This window comes from Alligator sinensis, unplaced genomic scaffold (genome assembly GCF_000455745.1).
Source record: "Alligator sinensis unplaced genomic scaffold, ASM45574v1 scaffold705_1, whole genome shotgun sequence".
Lineage (NCBI taxonomy): Eukaryota > Metazoa > Chordata > Crocodylia > Alligatoridae > Alligator > Alligator sinensis.
In genome coordinates this window covers 33,654-50,754 of record NW_005842663.1, presented here as the reverse complement: position 1 = coordinate 50,754, position 17,101 = coordinate 33,654, and the positions used below count along the sequence as shown (strand labels likewise).

Below are 17,101 nucleotides of genomic sequence, written 5' to 3'. Positions count from 1 at the left end.
TACAGTGATTTGAAATCAGATTCTAATCTATTCCACCTAGAATCTCTGGCCCACATGTATATGCTGTTCCAGAAATCCGGTGGTGCCTAAGGTAGACACTATGACAAGAATGAACAGCAGCTTTTCCCCATGTTTTCAGATTAGCTGTGTCTTTCACTGCTTGGGATGATTGCAACTGATTATAATTATCACTGAGAAGTATGTTTGGCTTGGAACAAGTTTCAACATCTATATTTTCACTTTGACCACAGAAACTGATCCAACAGGTTCCACCTACTTGGCAGAGGGGTGAGGGTGGAGGCCTGACCTGGGCATCAGATCAGGGAAGTTCGAATCAGCTGCTGCACAGGAGAACTCAACAGTCTATCATTCAAATCTCTGCATGGAAAGGACAAGCAGATGCTAAGAATCACAGTTTGTTTCATTTAACAGACCTGAGAGCCAGGACTGCAGAAGACCAGCTCTTCTCCTGGAGCGTGAAGCAGTTAAAGACAACTAATTCTGATTCAGGGAAGGCAGTTTGTGCCCCAGATCTGACAACCTACAGGAATCATTTGGGAAAGAACTGAGGAAAGCCATCACCAGCCAGCAAATCAGAGGGAGACCAACAAGCAGCTTGACTCAGTACCAGGAGCTTTAGTCATGTTCAGTTATCCAGCTGCAGAGGCAGGGTCTTGCTTCCAGAGGATGGGATCATCTGGGCCACTGAAGAGGAGGCTGGAGGAGCTGAAGAAGCCATGGTGGAGGGAGCCCAGTAGCAACACAGTGCTGCAGCACAGTGAGACTGCCAGACTTGCTACAGATGCTTTTTTGGAGGAGGGAAAGACTGGCTATCTACAAGCCATTGCTGAGGAACGGGAGCTACCATTTCTCTCCACCCTAGACATGGAGTACATAAGCCAATATAAATGCCAAAGCATCCCAGAAGCAAATGCAAGCAAAAGTTGTGAAGTAGGGTCCAAAGAGGGGGACACCAGTGACTTGGCCTCCCTCTTTTCTGAACTAACTTCTGGCACCTACTTCCCACTCATGTCTGATGTGCACCCGCCAGAGCTTGAGCTGGGCTGGCCAATGCTGTCATTCACTACAAGGTCAAACGAAACTCAAGCCAGTGTGTACTTCCAGAGGAACAAGGCTTACAGCATCAAGGATTTACTCCGGTCCCTGATAAGCAGGGCAAAAACGGTATGTACAGAACTCATCAGATTTTAAAGGGTCCTACAAGGGAATAAGGCAGCCAGAGAAGGCAGGATACAGTCCATGGGCTATCAGAGCTATTGTTACTATCTCCACAGGTCACAATCTTATTATTGTCTATGCAGCTGGGGTGCTGTGATTGCTGTGAAGTTGACACCCCTATATCCTTGCTGTGCTCTTATGCATCCTGCATTTTATTGATCTCCATTTGTGGTTTTGCAATCTGAACACAAATTTCGAGCCCTCTTTGTCAAGGTCCATCTTTATTTAATGTGTATAATGCAGAACACCAGAGAACATGATTTCTGTTTGACAGAGGGCTTGCTGCTTCAGGGCTCATCTACCCCATGGGCAGGGGCCATGCTTTTTCAGGGGTTGTCCAGCCCATGGGTGGGGGCATATGTGATCAGGGCTTATTCAGTTCATAAGTGGAGTAGGGAGGGAGTGGGGGTCAGGGCTACCCAGCCCATGGGTAGCAATATGTGGAATCAAAACTATTCAGCTTGTGGACCAGAGGAATGTGGGATCAGGGCTTCTCCAGCTAATGGGCAGGGAGTTAATAGGGTCAGGGCCTGTCCTGTATATGGACAGGAAGCACATGGCATTGGGTTATTTATCCCCTTGGCATTAATCTGTGAGGTTACCTCTTATTTTACCCCAAGGACTCTTAAGGCCCAGAGGTTATACTGTTGAATCTCCATAGGATAGAAAGCCTTGCTTTTATTACTTAAGATTGTCTAGTTGTGCTCTTCGGGACAGATTACCTTACCACAAACATTCCCTTTGCCTTAACGACTTTGGGCAGAATTTTGTTTTGCATAATACATGACCAAAGGGTGCTTGTGACCAACTCTAAGGTACCCAGTTATTATGTAGGAGTGATTCTATTATCCTCCTTTAGCTGCATAAGTTCCCCCCATTCTATGAATAGCATCACCCTCCAGAGTTGCGCAGACACTTCCCCCTTCTACTTACTCCTCCCTCCTCAGAAGGGTGATAGAATCACTCCTGCATAATAGCTGGGCAACTCAGAGTTACTGAAGCTACACTTTGGTGATCTGCTGGTGATCATTCTGCCCTTTGAGTCCCTGTGAATGTGCTTGTGATGAAGTGCTGGCACTTCTGCCTGTGTGAGAAACATCTTAGGAAGAATTTTAAAGGGTGCTCTGAAGTGAAGTAGTTTGTAGACAAGGTCCTATAGGCAGGAGAGTGGTGTCCTGTAGAAATGGCTCCTTTGTTCTGGTTTTTACTGAATTAAGAGTCTGGAAAGATCATTTGCTGGTGTGCCAGTTTCTAACATTACACTAACAGTTCTTTGTACAGTAACAGTTTCCTGAGCTAAGAGCAAGGGCAGTATTACATGTCTTAACAAAAGCAAGCTCATGCTCAAGAACATTCAGAACATTTGAGTGTTTGGAAACCCAGAAACAAGTGTCATGAGCCAGCTCTGTTACACAGTTTGAGAATTTTTAGATGCTCATACTGTTCCCTCTCTGTCATCTAAAAACTTTGGCAGATTTTTGAAAGTATTTAGTTGCTGCTCCTTTCAGTGCTCTGGGGCCTAACTGAATTAGATGTCTGAGCCTCATTTTTTAAAAATATCTTAGACATTTTGGAGCTAAATTTTTAAAAGCATTTAGGTGCCTAGCTCCCATTTCAATGTGAAAGTACCTTTAAGAATGTAGGCTTGTAACACAGGCCCATAACTGCTGTTACTGAGTGCAGAGTGAAGCCTGCAGTGTGGTGGACTGCAGGCTGCAGGGCATGGACTGTAAGGAGCCAGGCTCCAGAGTAATATACCTGCTAATTCAGGGACAGGCAATTGTTTCAGCTGGGCGGCTGCTTAACAAGGTTTGGTGAGCTTTCAAGGGCTAAATTGGTAGCCTTTGACCCTGCACACTGGTTGCCATCTTGGAACTGGAAGTCCTGCCCCTAACCCCTAACCTTTGCCACCAGATGTCCTTCCCTTGCCCCCCAGAAATACTCCTTTGGGGGGCGGGGGTTGCCATCTTAGAATCAGAAAAAACCCAAAACATACAGTAAAAGTCAAACACCTGTGACATATTTTAATTTTATTACAAAAAGTATTTATGCCACAATTTGTGTTTACGTACTGTATATAGAGGTGATTGTATAATAATTCAAAAATAAATTCTTAGTCTTGTATATTGTGGTTGGGGGTGTGTATGTGTGCATGGGGGTGTGTGGTGAGGTATGTGTGTGGGGGGGATTGTGAGGGGGTGTGGCGGTGTGTGTGGGGAGCCTTAGGGTATATTGGGGGTGTGTGTATGTGGGGGGTTGTGGGGTCAGTGTGTGGGTGTGTGGCATTTGTGGGATGTGAGAGAGGGTGGGGACCCCCCCACCTCCTACCATGGTGCAGCAGTGAGTGGGGGCGCTGGTGCCTGGCAGTGCATGGTTCTGACCAGCGCTGCATGTAGGGGTGAGAAGTACAGCCCAGCTGGGCCATCTCTTATCACCAGTGCTCCCTGCCATGTACGCGCAGCCCCTACAGTTGCATGCCACCAGAGTCCCTGTTCCAATTCAGGCAGAGTGTCTAAGAACTGCTAGACAATATGGTTAAATAGGATTTAGGACAGGCTTGTAGGAAGAGTCTTGTGCCCAATCATCTTTTGTGATAGGCCAAATCCAATAGGCATTCCCTGAATTGTAGAGTAAATGGGCTAGTGTGGAGCACCATGGTAACGTGGCTAGATCAGGTAGCTTTTCAGTGCAGACCCTCAGCCCAGGGATGCATGAATGTTACCCCTTTTTTCACTGAGTTGCCACAGTTGGTTTTCATTTACTGAGGGATAAGAATAGGTATGCTAGGGAGTCTGGGCAGTGTAGTTGAGGTTGCCAAATATGGAGATGTAGTTTAAGCCATACTCTGGACTCTTACCCTCATCAGTAGACCCAACTGTAAATGGGTTCTTGCTCGCTAAGCTGGGGAGATGAGGTGGCAGAAGCTATATGCTCCCATGCTCCCATGGTTGCTGTTGGCTACAGAAGCTGGCCTCACTCACACTAGCTCAATGGACTGTAACTTGGGAGTACCCTTGACTTGAAGAATGTATATATAGGCAAATACCCTGGAGAGTCTGCATTACTGCCTGGTAATTTGTTTTTGTGCCTAGGTCCTTAGGCTCCTACATCAGTCATGTACTGCAGTGCTGAGGGCTAGATTTACAAGGGGAATTTAGGGGGAACTCAGCACTGCAATTGCTAACTCTTGGGTATCTCACCACCAGTTAAGGGGTGACTTGATCACAGTCTATGAGTAGCTATGTGGGGAGAAAACCTTTAATAATAAAGCCTGAGGAAAAATATTACTTGTCACAGATGTGGCTGGAATCTGCGAGCATTTGGCAGACTTTGAAGTATTGATCTCTGTGAATGAGCAGATCAAGGAGAAAGTAGCACAGTAGCTGGCAGTGAACTGGAACAGTGATGCCAAAGCCTTTTATCAGCAGCTTCCCAGTGTACCTTGTGGGCTTTAAATGACTGGCATAAATAAGGATTTTCCCTTTTAAAATAGAATTATAGGTTTGGGATGGAGCCTCAAGAGTCATCTGATCCAACCCTCTGCACTGATTCAAAGTTCTCTATTGTTAAAAATACATGGGGAAGGACATGAAGGACATAAAAAGGGCATGGAAAAGTTAGGGAGGGTCCAGAGGCAAGTGACAAAAATGTTAAAGGGCTTGGAAGGCAAGTTAGACAAAGCAAGGTTGAAGGAAATAGGCATGTTCAGCTTGCAGAAAAGGTACCAAAGAGGGGACATAATGGCAGCCTTCAAATATCTGATGGGTTGCCATAAAGAAGAGGAAGAACACCTTTTCTCTTTTGCTGCAGAGAGCAGGATGAAGGCCAGTGGCTTCAAGTTGCAGCAAAGTAAGTTTAGATAGGACATTAGGAAAAACTTATTCCCTGTTAGAACAGCAAGGCAGTAGAATAGACTGCCTAGGAGAGTTGTGAAATCTCCATTATTGGGCGTGTTCAAGGAAGAAGTTGGACAAGCATTGGACAGTGATGATCTAGAACAGAGGATCTCAACCTCCAGCCCGTGGGCCAAATGCAGCCCATGGAACTATTGCACCTGACCCACAGGACTCTCCACAGGTCAGGAAATTTGGTGGCAGGGAAATGGGGTGGCCATTAATATGGCCACTCTCCCTCCTGCCAAATTCCCAAATCCCAAACCCTGTGCACCCAGTTGGAGCCAGGCTGTGCCCCCTTCCTCTTGCAGAGCAGTGTCGGGACTAGGCCATGCCCCATCTCCCCCCACAAGGCTGGGCCACAGTCCCCTTATCCATGCAGGGTTGGGCTGGAGTTGGTCCATACTTCCCCCACTCCCCCGCCATGTGGGGACAAGTCTTGTCCTACCCTTTCCCCCCCTCCCCCGCCCTGGGAGGCTGGGTGAAGTCCCTTTTCCCCACTGGGAATGGTTGGCTGGATGGTGGAGCTGCAACAGCCCCAGGTGCCAGATCGAAAATACCATCCAGCCCACAATCGGACAAGACACTGCTCATCTGGGCAAAAAGGTTGAGCACTACTGATCTAGGAGGAACTGTGCCTGCCTATGCTCTACTATGGGCATTTCCCATACTTCTGGGCTTTGCTGGTTGCCATGAGGCTTGGAAGGAATTTTTCCCCCTCCTGCTGCTACATCATGGTTTTTGGGGTTTTTTTTACCTTTCTCAGAAGCGTTGGGTGTTGGCTTTCATGTTCTCTCACAATGAACTGAAAAAAGTTAGAAATTGTAGGGTTATTTCCAGAGAGTGCCTTACCAGAGCGCACAAACCACTTATTGTGAAAATGCAGCTGCAGACACAGGTGAATTGCAGAGCAAAGCAAGCTATTACAAAAATCAAATGGCAGAAACTGAAAGCAGGAAATGCAGTTTCAACCTCTCTTTGGGTAATGGAGGCCTAGAACGTGGGCTATATATATATAGATATTTTATTGTTTCCCCATTATGCCCTATGGCCGGACCTCCAAGGTGGCTCTGAAGCACTTTGGAAAGCCTAACGAAGCCAGCGCTTCGATCCGGACATGCTGCTTCGGACCCCAAACATCTGAAGCTTCTCTGGATCCGAAGCTCTGTCCGAAGCCTCGCACAGCCCTAAAAACCAGTCTGTTTAAGTTAATAAGCCAAGCACCTTTAATTTTCTTTCAGAAGAAAAAGTCTCTGTTCTGTTAACCATCTTCATGACCATTCTTCACATTTGCTTCAGTTTAAGTTAATCTTTTTGGACTAAATATACATAACCTAATATATCCCAGAATTGCTTTCATTTTTTTTCACAGCTGCATTACACCAGTAGTTAATAGTCACTGGATCAATTTTCAGGGATTTAAACAGGGTGAAATAGAATCTCATTTAGATGCCTAATAGTTGGTCTAGACTCTGGCCCATGGTATGCAGTAGTCTGAAGCTCTGTGTGAGGCTCTCAGCCTCCTGACACTCTTTTGTGAACAAACAAGTGCATTAGAAACTCTGGCCTGGTGTTCCATTGATAACTACAAGAAGCGTGTGCGTTTTGTGGCATCCAGCCCCCTGGGCTTTTAATTCCTTCCTTTGGTGGGTGGGAACTTACCTACTTAACATTGTTCTCAGGAGTGCTATTTCATTAAAACCCTCTCTTTTTCTCCTCTTGGCCAGGTGATCGCAATCGTGATGGATATCTTCACAGACATGGAGATACTATGTGACCTGTTAGAAGCTTCCAACAGACGACACATCCCTGTTTACTTGATCCTTGATGAAAAATACTTGAAATATTTTGTGGAAATGTGCAGTAAGATGGCTCTCACTAGCGAACATTTCCCAGTAAGTTTGTAACCATTGCTTTAGTTGCTGTGATAAATTGACCTAAATAATGCATCCTCTGCTCCCATCTCCACAGGGGTACTGTAGCCACCCACTCCCTTCTGCCCACCTCTGGGGGAGGGGGAAGCAGAGAATTCTATTGTCCTCAAGACAAAGCTACTGTATTTCCCCAAATCCAAGATGAATTTGAATGTAAGATGACTCCACAATAATTAGATTCCATACATAGAAGATTATAACAAATATGTATTTAACATCTTAAATTCACCCCCCCTCCCCCATGCCAACTGCTGTGGTAGGGAAAGCAGCAGCAGGATGCCTGCCCCTTTCTCCCCACTTGCCCCCACTCCACTTACCCCCTCTCCTCGCTGCTATTTATTCTATGTGACAGCTCTGGCTCTGCCTCTGGCTCTGGCCTGGGGCATGGAGCCATGTGGTGGCTCTGGTCCTGGCCAGACAGCAGCAGTGGCAGCAGCTCCAGCCCCAGTCTCAGATCAGGGCTGGAGCTGGGACACAAGAGTTCCTCTGCTGCTGCGCAATCTCCCCTGAGCTCCCCACTGCATTGTACAGTCTCCCCTGCGCTTGTCCCTCTCCCTGACCCAAATACCATGTGGTTTCCCTTGGCCTGAGCCAGCGCCTCAGCCTCAGTTGCAGCAGCTAGTTGCCCTGAGCCATACTCAAATACAAGATGAAATATCTTTTTCTTTATGCTGAATGGAGAAAAAAACCTCATCTTGCAATCAAGTAAATACAGTAGCTAAGCTAAAGGATGGTGTTGGCAGAAGGATGGTGTTGGCCATGAATAAGCTGCAAATGTATAAGTAGGTTCCAAATCATGACAGCAGTGAGGTTCTAGGACAGCCTCCCATTAAAGTAGTGGCAGCATGAAACCTAACTAGATTTATGATGGAGTGATATAAGTTTATGAAAAGGATTTTATAACGTTGTTGCCTGTGATAGCAGTGGACTGGACTCATTGACTCAGGAGTCATCTTCCGGTTCCATGCCCTATCTTCTTCTGATCCCACTATCATTTTATACCAGAGAAGGGAGAAGGCCACAGTAGATGGGACAGAAATGCTACTGGAAGATCAATCAGGTGGGCTTGCCAGGGACTGGCAACAGAGGCAGGTTAAAGACATCCTTTGCTTCGCGTTTCATGGGGGCTTCTTTCCTCCTTCCTTCTGTCTGTCTGGTACCTTCTCTTTTAAGGGTATATCTGTTGTAATACCCTAGTACTGACAGGGACACTGTTCTTGAGCATACTTTATTTACATGTTCCTGTTCTGCACAGGTCAGACCCAACACTGAAGCAGCAAAATTGCTCCAAAGGCACCCCTGGCTACTGCTCTTTAGAACTTTGTGTCCTGTATGCTTAAGAGCACCAACTTCACTGGCTTCACTGGCACATGCAGAATGGGAACAGGTGGGTGGGACATGCTTGAGAGCAGCACTCCAGTGGCACCAGGGAAACATACAGACATACAGATTCACTTTAAGAAACTTAATCACAGACTTAAACCTAATATCTTGTTTAGATGGCCCCCATGCTCTTGGATTCTGGGCTGGGAAGGGAAGTTGTGGGTTTACTTTATATCCTGATGCAGAAGCTTTGGCCTTCCTTCCCAGTCTAGCTGTGGGAAATCAGGTAGCATGTAAGCCAATGGTTAGGAACTAGGGCTGTGCGAAGTTTTGGTAGCCAATTTGATTTGGAGGAGATTTGGCCTGATTCGGCAGCCAAATCTCTGAATCTGAATTGAATTGGGAGACCCATTAAAAGGTCTGAATCAAATCAGAAGCCTCCGAATTGATTCAGAGAGATTTGGACAGCTTGCAGCAAACAGAAACTGAGAAGGGGGAGGGGGATAGGGTGATCTTCCATATATGGAAAAGGCTGAGACGGGAGGAAAAACTGCTTTGATATTGAGATCTGTAGCTGGCCAGTGACCGTGATCTTTCTCTGAGTTCCCTTCCAATCACAGTGCTCTGGGGGAGGGATGTAGAAACAACATATAAAGCTGTGTCTGAAGCGATCTGTGCCTTTTGTGAGCTGTTTCTCTCTTGGAGCAGCAGTGTCTGAAAGGCTCTGGCTTGCTAGCTATTCTCTTTGTAGCTAGTTTCTCTTCTTGTAAGTTGTATCCAATCATTTCCTACTTACCCTTGCCTACAATCCCTATTTTTTATCCCTATCCATTCATTTCAACTTGTGAGAGGGTGTTCAGCACTGTTGGGGATGTTGCGACACCCCACTGCACCTTGGATCCTGGTTTGGTGGAGCAGCTGGTGTTCCTGAAGGTGAACCTCCTGCTGCTGGGGTTCCCCAAGCTCCAGGTGCAGATGGAGTGAGTGCCACCCCCCTCACTCCGCACCTATTTGCTTTTTTTATTTGCTTTCAGAACCTTGAGGTGCACTTTCACATAAACCCCTGCACCACTTTGCCTAAAACCTGGCAGGCCTCATGCTCACATGAGGGGCTACCATCCCTGCCGTTCTCATCCTGCTCTGTCTTAGCACACACGTGATACGAGTTTTGCTTTCAACAGTTTGAGGTGCACTTTCACAGAAACCCCTGCACCTATCTCCTTGAAACTTGGCAGGCTTCATGCCCTCAGAAGGGGCTACCCACCCTGCAGGTTTCATCTAAATCTGCAAAAAAATGACAGTTATAGGTATTTTAGTGATTCCCCATTACAGTCTATGGCTAAATGTCCAAATCAGAGCCGAATCTCTGAATCTGACTTGGCTGAATCAAATTGGGACAGTGATTCAAATCCCCAAATCGAATCACTGTCCCTCCAAATCAGCTGAATCCAAATCCGAAGCAAATACTTGCTGATTCGCACAGGCCTATTAGGAACCAGAGTTAGCAGTTAGTTTGAAGTTACAGTTCAATTCAGGACTGTATACTGTGACCTAGTTAAATTCCCAGAGTGTTTGGGCATCAGGGAGACTTGCTGTATTGGGCATGATTCTTCCAGCCCTCCCCATGCTCAGGAATTCTTTAGTGGCAGAGATTGGACCAATAGAGGGAGAGTGATAACAATGATGGACCATATAGGCCAGAAATCTGCAGCAGCATGTCAGGAAAGACATCTGCACTGGCATGACTAGTTTGTATACCACGAGACTGCAGTTACTACAAATGTGTTTCCAACAGGTGGGTACATAACTTGTTAAATATTGTGCTCAATGAGTAGTCCTCAATGGCGCAATGTCTAGTTGAGAGGTATCCAATGGGGTTGTTCAGCAGTTTGTCCTGGGTCCAGTATTGTTTAACCTCTTCATTAATGATTTGGATGAGGGGATTGAGTGCACATTTAGCAAATGAGTGGTGGAAGTAGGTGGAGTTTCAGACACTTTGGAAGGTAGGGCTGGGATCCACATTGACCTGGATACAGTAGAAAAATGGTCCACAGTCAACCAGGTGAAATTCAACAAGGACAAGTGCAAAGTCCTGCACCAGTGATACAATAATTGTATGAATACAGACTGGGGAGTAACTGGCTATGCTGCAGTACTTCAGAAAAGGACCTGGGGATTACAGTAGCCCAGAAACTGGAAATGAGCAGACAGTGTGCTCTTGCTGCCAGAAAAGCCAATGGCATACTGAATTGAATTAACAGGAGTCATCAACAGTCTATTGATTTGAGGATGGTCTCGACCACAGCACACTGACGGGTCTTGAGGTGATTTAATAGTCCAATCCTTGAGCCACAGATCTGTCTACAGAAGTTGTAGATCTTTCCACAGGGGAGAGTAGGCCACAGGTTGGGATTCCTCTCCTTTTTCTTCCTCCACCCTCTCTTCTCTACTTTGAGGGCATGGTGGTATACCTTGAAATGAGCTGCCACTTGGTTGAGGTTGTGATGCTACCGGAGTTGGTGGCAGCCAGCTCCTCCCAACTCTTGGGTGGGGCAGTGTGGGGCAGGCCAGGATGGGGTGGGGATTGATTGCCTAGCAACCAGAGCCAGAGTTGCTGCTGCTGGTGGTACCTACTGCATGGAGGGCAGAGGGAAAGCCACAGGCTGGAGATAATTGTCTTTCAGAGGGGCCGCTGTGGGCCTGACAGGTCAGATCCAGCCTGTGAGGCGTATCTTGCCCGCCCCGGGCTACAGCCTGAGCAATAGCAGATACTTGCCCCTTCACTGCCCACATACGCTATTCTAAGACAATGGATTTTTTTCCCCGTGTTACCTGGGGGAAAAAACCTTGTCTTAGAATCAAGTAAATATAATAAAAAATGTTATAAAGCAAAGAGTGGCTGTGGCAGCGAAGATCGCACTGCCAGCTTGGGGGAGAAAATAAGAAACCCCGAAGAACGTAAAAAGTGCTGAGGCGGGTTCCCCAAGCATGAGTACTTACTAGATAACCTTACAGGAGCAGGAGAGTGGGACACACGGAGAACAGGGATGCCCCAATTTATTAGTTCCTGTCAGTTCTGGTTGGCTGGGCACGGGACAGGGAATACTCAAAAACTGCGCCCTGCAGCTACCAGAAGAAGAGGAGAGAGAGCAAGAGAGAGAGAGTGACATGGAGGGAACTCTGGGAGGAAAACATTTAAACTAAAGAAGAGCAGGAAACAGCACCCCAGAAGGGTAAAGGGATGAGAGCAAGGTGCTTTCTCCCTTTGAGACTCAGAGGAGTCTCCCTACTTACCTAAAGAAAAGAAGCCAAAAGAAACGACCAACGTGATCAGGAAACAGTTGATTGTTCCAATGCTGAGCCTGTAACCAGAAAAAGATACCAAACCATGAGCGAGGGTACTGCAGGCAAGAGTGTTTGTGAAAACAGATGCTCAGAGTCCTGTAGCTCTCTGAGATCCATATTTATGATAAGTAAGGAGTAATATGACCATACACAGCCAGTAGTACCCAGCTTAATGAGTCAATTAAAAGAGGACAAAAGCTGCAAGCAAAAATCAGAAACATTTTATCTAGAATAAAGGATAACAGCCAGGTAGGATAGCTAGCCTCCCTCCTTTTTTCTGTCTTACACCAAGTCATGGCAGGAGAGATCAGATGGATAAGCTAGAGAAAAAGAACCCTACTACAGACATTGGCTGTAATCCTCAAGCTATGCAAGCTCCAGAGAGCCCAAACCATTACATGCGTAGGGAGTGACTTTGAGTAGTGACCCCTCTTACAGTGACCACTAGGGCTGTGCGAGGCTTCAGATCATGCTTTGGATCCGGGGCTGCTTCGGATACTTTGGCGTCCAAAGCGGCATGCCCAGATCAAAGCACGGACTCAGTTAAGTTGTCCAAAGCAGTTCAGAGCATCTGAAGCACTTCAGATGTTTCGGACAGCTTAACTGAAAGTTAGAAGAGGGAGGGGAAGAGGGGAGGGAGGGAGAGTGGGAGGGGGGGAGAGGGAGCGGGCTGGGTGGGTGGGAAGACTGACATGTGTAGGTGGCCAGTGAGAAGGATTTGTCTCTGGCTGCCTTCCCAATGACAACGTCTGTGGGGTGGGACTAGAAACAGCATAAAAGCCTCTGGAGGGACGCTGTGCCTTTTGCTAGCTTGTTCCCTCTCAGGAACTGTGTGAGAAAGGAACCCTCAAACTGAAGCATTTCATTTTGCTTACTATACTCAGTAGTTGGACTTGCCTGCTCTACCACGATCAAAATAGTGGCAATTCAGCCTACTTATTGTCCTTATCAGCCTCAAGCAAGATGAGCATTCTGTAATATGATGCTTTCCTGTTATTTTATTTACAAACTGTTCACAAGGATGAAACATATGGGAACAATCTTTCTCTAAATAAACACACTGTAGATAACACTTCTAGCAGGCGTTGGAGAAACTGTGCAGAATGTGATCTCTCTCTCTTTAGAGACGGACGCGCGCGCACACACACACACACACACACACACACACACACACACACACACACACACACACACACACCCTTTTGCAGCACAGGAAAGGTCAATATGAAGCATGCTGGAAAGGCAGGTGCTAGGTTGTCTGGCAGGGGAGGGAGAGGGGTTAGGGGGAGAGCTAGAGCTGCAAGTCCCCCCTCCCACCCCCCAAACACAGATGCAGTCTCTTCCCAAGCAGCCATGACATCAGTGCTGCCAGTGGAAACCAGGAGGTGGAAGCAGTGTCTGCACCTGATGTCCCTGCACCTGCACCACCTCCACTCAGTCCAGAAGTAGGTACCAGCAGTGAAATCACTGTCTCCTCCACCCCAATTTCATCTCTCAGCATGAGCCTCCCACTGACAGAGGAGGAGCTGGAACCAGGGATGCTGAGTGCGCTGGCTCAAGCAATTCTGGGGACTGAAGGGGAAAAAGAGTTTGTGCTCCACACCCCTCGTTTCCCTGTAGACCCAAGTCTCCTCTGGAAAGCAGCACCTTGGAGGAGACTGAGATTATGGAGGCAAGTGACTCAGCTGAGGCAGCTCCTCCTGCTGTTGAGCCTCAGCCTGCTGAGGCGTGAGATAAGGCAGGATCCTCACCCTCAACCCAGAAGTGGGGGAGTAGTGTAGTGTGGGATAATTATGAGCTGCCAGATGATCTCAGGTTTGCCATCGGCCAGCTCTGCCGAAGGCACATGAGCCATGGCAAGGACGTGAGACACTTTTCTACCATGGCGATGCTGCTGCATCTGAGTAGGCAGCACCCCTATGCCCTTCTTCCTGCTCAGCCTGACACCAGTGTGAGTGTGCTGAAAGGGAAGTCCCCCACTTGCTCCAAAGCCCCCTTGCCCCCAAAACAGAGACAGGCCACCCTGGAACAGTGGGGGAAAGGTGAACAGAAAGGGAAGCACGTTCCCAAGGTGAGTGAGATCACCCAGAGCATTGGGGAGATGCTTGCTCTGAATAGCCAGCCCTTCTCCCTAGTTGAGTGGCCAGGGTTCAGGCAGTTCGTATTACTTCTGGCCCCATTTTACGAAGTGCCCGCACACACCACCTTTAGCAGGACGGTGGTGCCCTCCCTGTATGAGGCATGCAGGGAGTACTTGAGGGAGGAGCTGCGCAAGGCAGGGCCACAGGTAGCCTTGCACTTCACCTCTGACATCTGGAGCAGCTGGGGTGGTGATCACAACTACCTCTCCCTCACAGGGCACTGGTGCAATCAGTTAGGCCGTTGGTGGGCTCTACTGCAAGCCAAGGTGCTGGATGAGTCCCACATGGCAAGGGAAATTATGGGGGCCATGAACCACATGGTGCAGGGGTGGCTCGTTGGGCAGGCCGAGCTCACCCATGGGTTCACGGTCACCGACAACAGGGCCAATATGGTGAAGGCTGTTCGTGATGCCAACTTTGTTGACATCTGCTGTGTGGCACACAGGCTGCACCTAATAGTGAGGGATGCCTTGGAGGGGGACAAGCCTGCTGGTGACGGTGCCGCCACCAGTACTGCTACAAGCCAGCTGATTTTTGAAATGCAGAAAGGTGGCGGGCTACTTCCACCTCAGCATCAAGGGGGGAAAGATGCTCTGGGGGAAACAGGCAGAGCTGGGCACCCCACAACAGAAAATCATACAGGATGTGGAGACTTGGTGGAACTCCACATATCTGATGCTCCAAAGGCTGGTGGAGCAACAGAAGACCATCCATGAGATGGCCTGGCTTGGGGAGATTGGGATCAGCAGCCCTCTGAACAGAGCTGAGTGGGGTACCATCTCCCAGATATTGGTGGTCCTCAAACCCTTCCTCGAGGCCACCAAGACCTTTAGTGCTGGCAATGCCCTCCTCAGCCAGGTGATTCCCCTAGTGAGGGAACTGGAGAACCAAATGGAGAAGTTCCAGGGGATCGATGTTCCTGGCTGGGGCAGGCCGCTGTCACCAAACGTTGCAGGTACTGGTGAGGTGGCTGAAGGTGGGCATCAGGCGACAGCTGGATCCCTTGCGATCCAGTATGGTCCACATGTTGGTGGGCATTTGTGACCCGAGGGTGAAGGGGAGCATGTGCACTAGCAGCCCCAAAACCCTTGATCACTGGACGCAAGTGCTGGTGAACAAAGTCAGGGAGGCCAAAGTGCAGAGACCAGGCGATGTGGAAGAGGGGGATCCACTTTCCCGTGCCGGCAATCCCAGCACCACCACGAACACTGGCCAGTCTACTCCACGCCAGCCACTGCCAATGTGGGCCATATGCATGGCTTCAATGCTGGGGTCCAAATGCACCAGACCCCAGCCTCGGGCAGGTAGCGCTGAGTTTTCAGTGGCTACCTATCTTGCTGAGGATGTGGAGCCACTTGACTGTAACCCCTTGGCCTACTGGGCAAACCGGAGCCAGATGTGGCAGGATCTGGCTTTGGTTGCCCGGCAACACCTGTCCTGTCCACCGACCATTGTTTTAAGAGAGGGTGTTCAGTATTGCTGGGGATGTTGTGACACCACACCACACCTGCTTGTATCCTACTTTGGTGGAGCAGCTGGTGTTCCTGATTTCCACCACTGGTGAAACATGAGAGTCCAAAATTATTATCGGAGGCCTTTTGGGGCCTTTGTACACACCGCGAGATTTACCATTTACGTTGCTGCAACTGCATTTCTATTTGCACAGGCAGGATTTCCTGACTGTCTAAAAGTCTTTTTGGCGCGTTAAAGTAAAAGTGCTCGGACATAGTTTAGTTTGCATCACTGCTGATTATATCGTTGTATCTATGGATTCGTGGTGTGTAAACACCACGTGACTCAAAGACTTGCAATTACTTTCTTTTGCCACCCGGTGGTGTTGTGCTATTTATGTAGTTCAGGCCCTTGGCCAGTAGGTGCCACTGTTATTTGCTGCTGTTATTATTTATTTATTTATTTATTTATTTATTTAATTTTTGGCTCCTGCTCATCCCTCCCTCCCTCCCCCTGCTCCCACAGCTGACTGCAGGCAGGCACAGGGCATCTCTATTAGTTACCCTAGCACTTAATACATAAAGAACACAGAATACTTAATACGGAATACTTAATACAGAAAGAAAGAAATGGAGAAGCAATCCATATTGCCAATTACTGTTGTTTACTACCCTCTGCTAGTGGTCATACTCATACCACCATCAGAGGTCCTGTATGTACTCCCCCCACATGCCTCCCACCCGCCGCACCCATCACGGTGTTCCAAATTGCGGAGCACAGCAACATCACCAGAATGGTAAGTTTGCAACTGTGTTTGGAGTGTGGCACCTCTTCTTAACACTTTAATATTTCGGAGGTAACCTTCCTGTTTCTTATAATTGACATTGCCATTCCAGCAACATGATGAATAGTGCAGGTAGACACTGAATGGCAGACCCGCCCCCGAGATATGCAGCATCCTGGGTGATATATAGGTAATATCAGAAATGTCCCACTGACCTTGGGGGGGGGGGGGGGGGGGGGGGGGAAGAGTATCAAGAGGGTGGTGTTTGGACTGTAGTCCAAAACTCCATCCTCTTCTTCTTTCTTCTCCTCCCTGCAGAATGCTTTTGAGATCAGAAATCGAAAAGGATGAATAAGGAAAGCATCAAGAATCCACGCCCACCAGTAGGAGCAATAGTAGTAGTGTTATTTAGTAATAGAATAATAGTTAAATAGTGTATCTAATAATAAGTAGTGTATAGCAGGGCTGTGCGAAATTTTGCCAGCTGTTTTGATTCAACACTGTTTCGACTCACTTTAGCTCAAAACAGTGAAATAGAATTGAAACGAAGGGCTTCAAAACAGCCTTGAAACAAAACAAGGCTAGTTGAAATGTTTCGAAAGTTTCAAAACGTTTCGAGTTTTGTCTCCCAGCACCTTACTGCTGGCTTCACAGGAGAGCCAGGACTGCGCTGCAGCCCTGGCTTTCCCCGTCTCCCTCTGCTGGGCTGCAGGAAGCCGATCACAGTGCAGGGGAAGGGAACTGAGCCCAGGCTCAGTTTGCCTCCCAAGCACTGCGATTGGGCTGGGGAAAGGAACTGAGCCTGATCGCTCAGTTCCCCTCCCCAGCCCTACGATTGGGCTGGGAATGGGAAGTCAGCCCAGCTGAGCTGAGTTCCCATCCCCCGCACTAGATCGGGCTGGGGATGGGAAGTCATAGATTTCATAGACATTAGGGCTGGAGGGACCTTGAAGATCATCAAGTCCAGCCCCCTGCCTCAGGGGCAGGGAG

At 48.1% G+C, this 17,101-nt stretch overlaps 1 protein-coding gene across 1 annotated transcript in view; it reads left to right on the top strand.

Moving 5' to 3' along the window:
* Positions 1-354: 354 nt before the first annotated feature.
* LOC102382758 (protein FAM83C-like) overlaps positions 355-17,101 on the top strand; it is a gene marked incomplete at its 3' end in the record, with an annotated part of 28,384 nt that continues 11,637 nt past the window's right edge. The window contains exons 1-2 of the mRNA XM_025215717.1: positions 355-1,185; positions 6,860-7,027. Coding sequence (XP_025071502.1) covers positions 643-1,185; positions 6,860-7,027 — 711 coding nt within the window. The remainder of the gene's footprint in view (positions 1,186-6,859; positions 7,028-17,101) is intronic.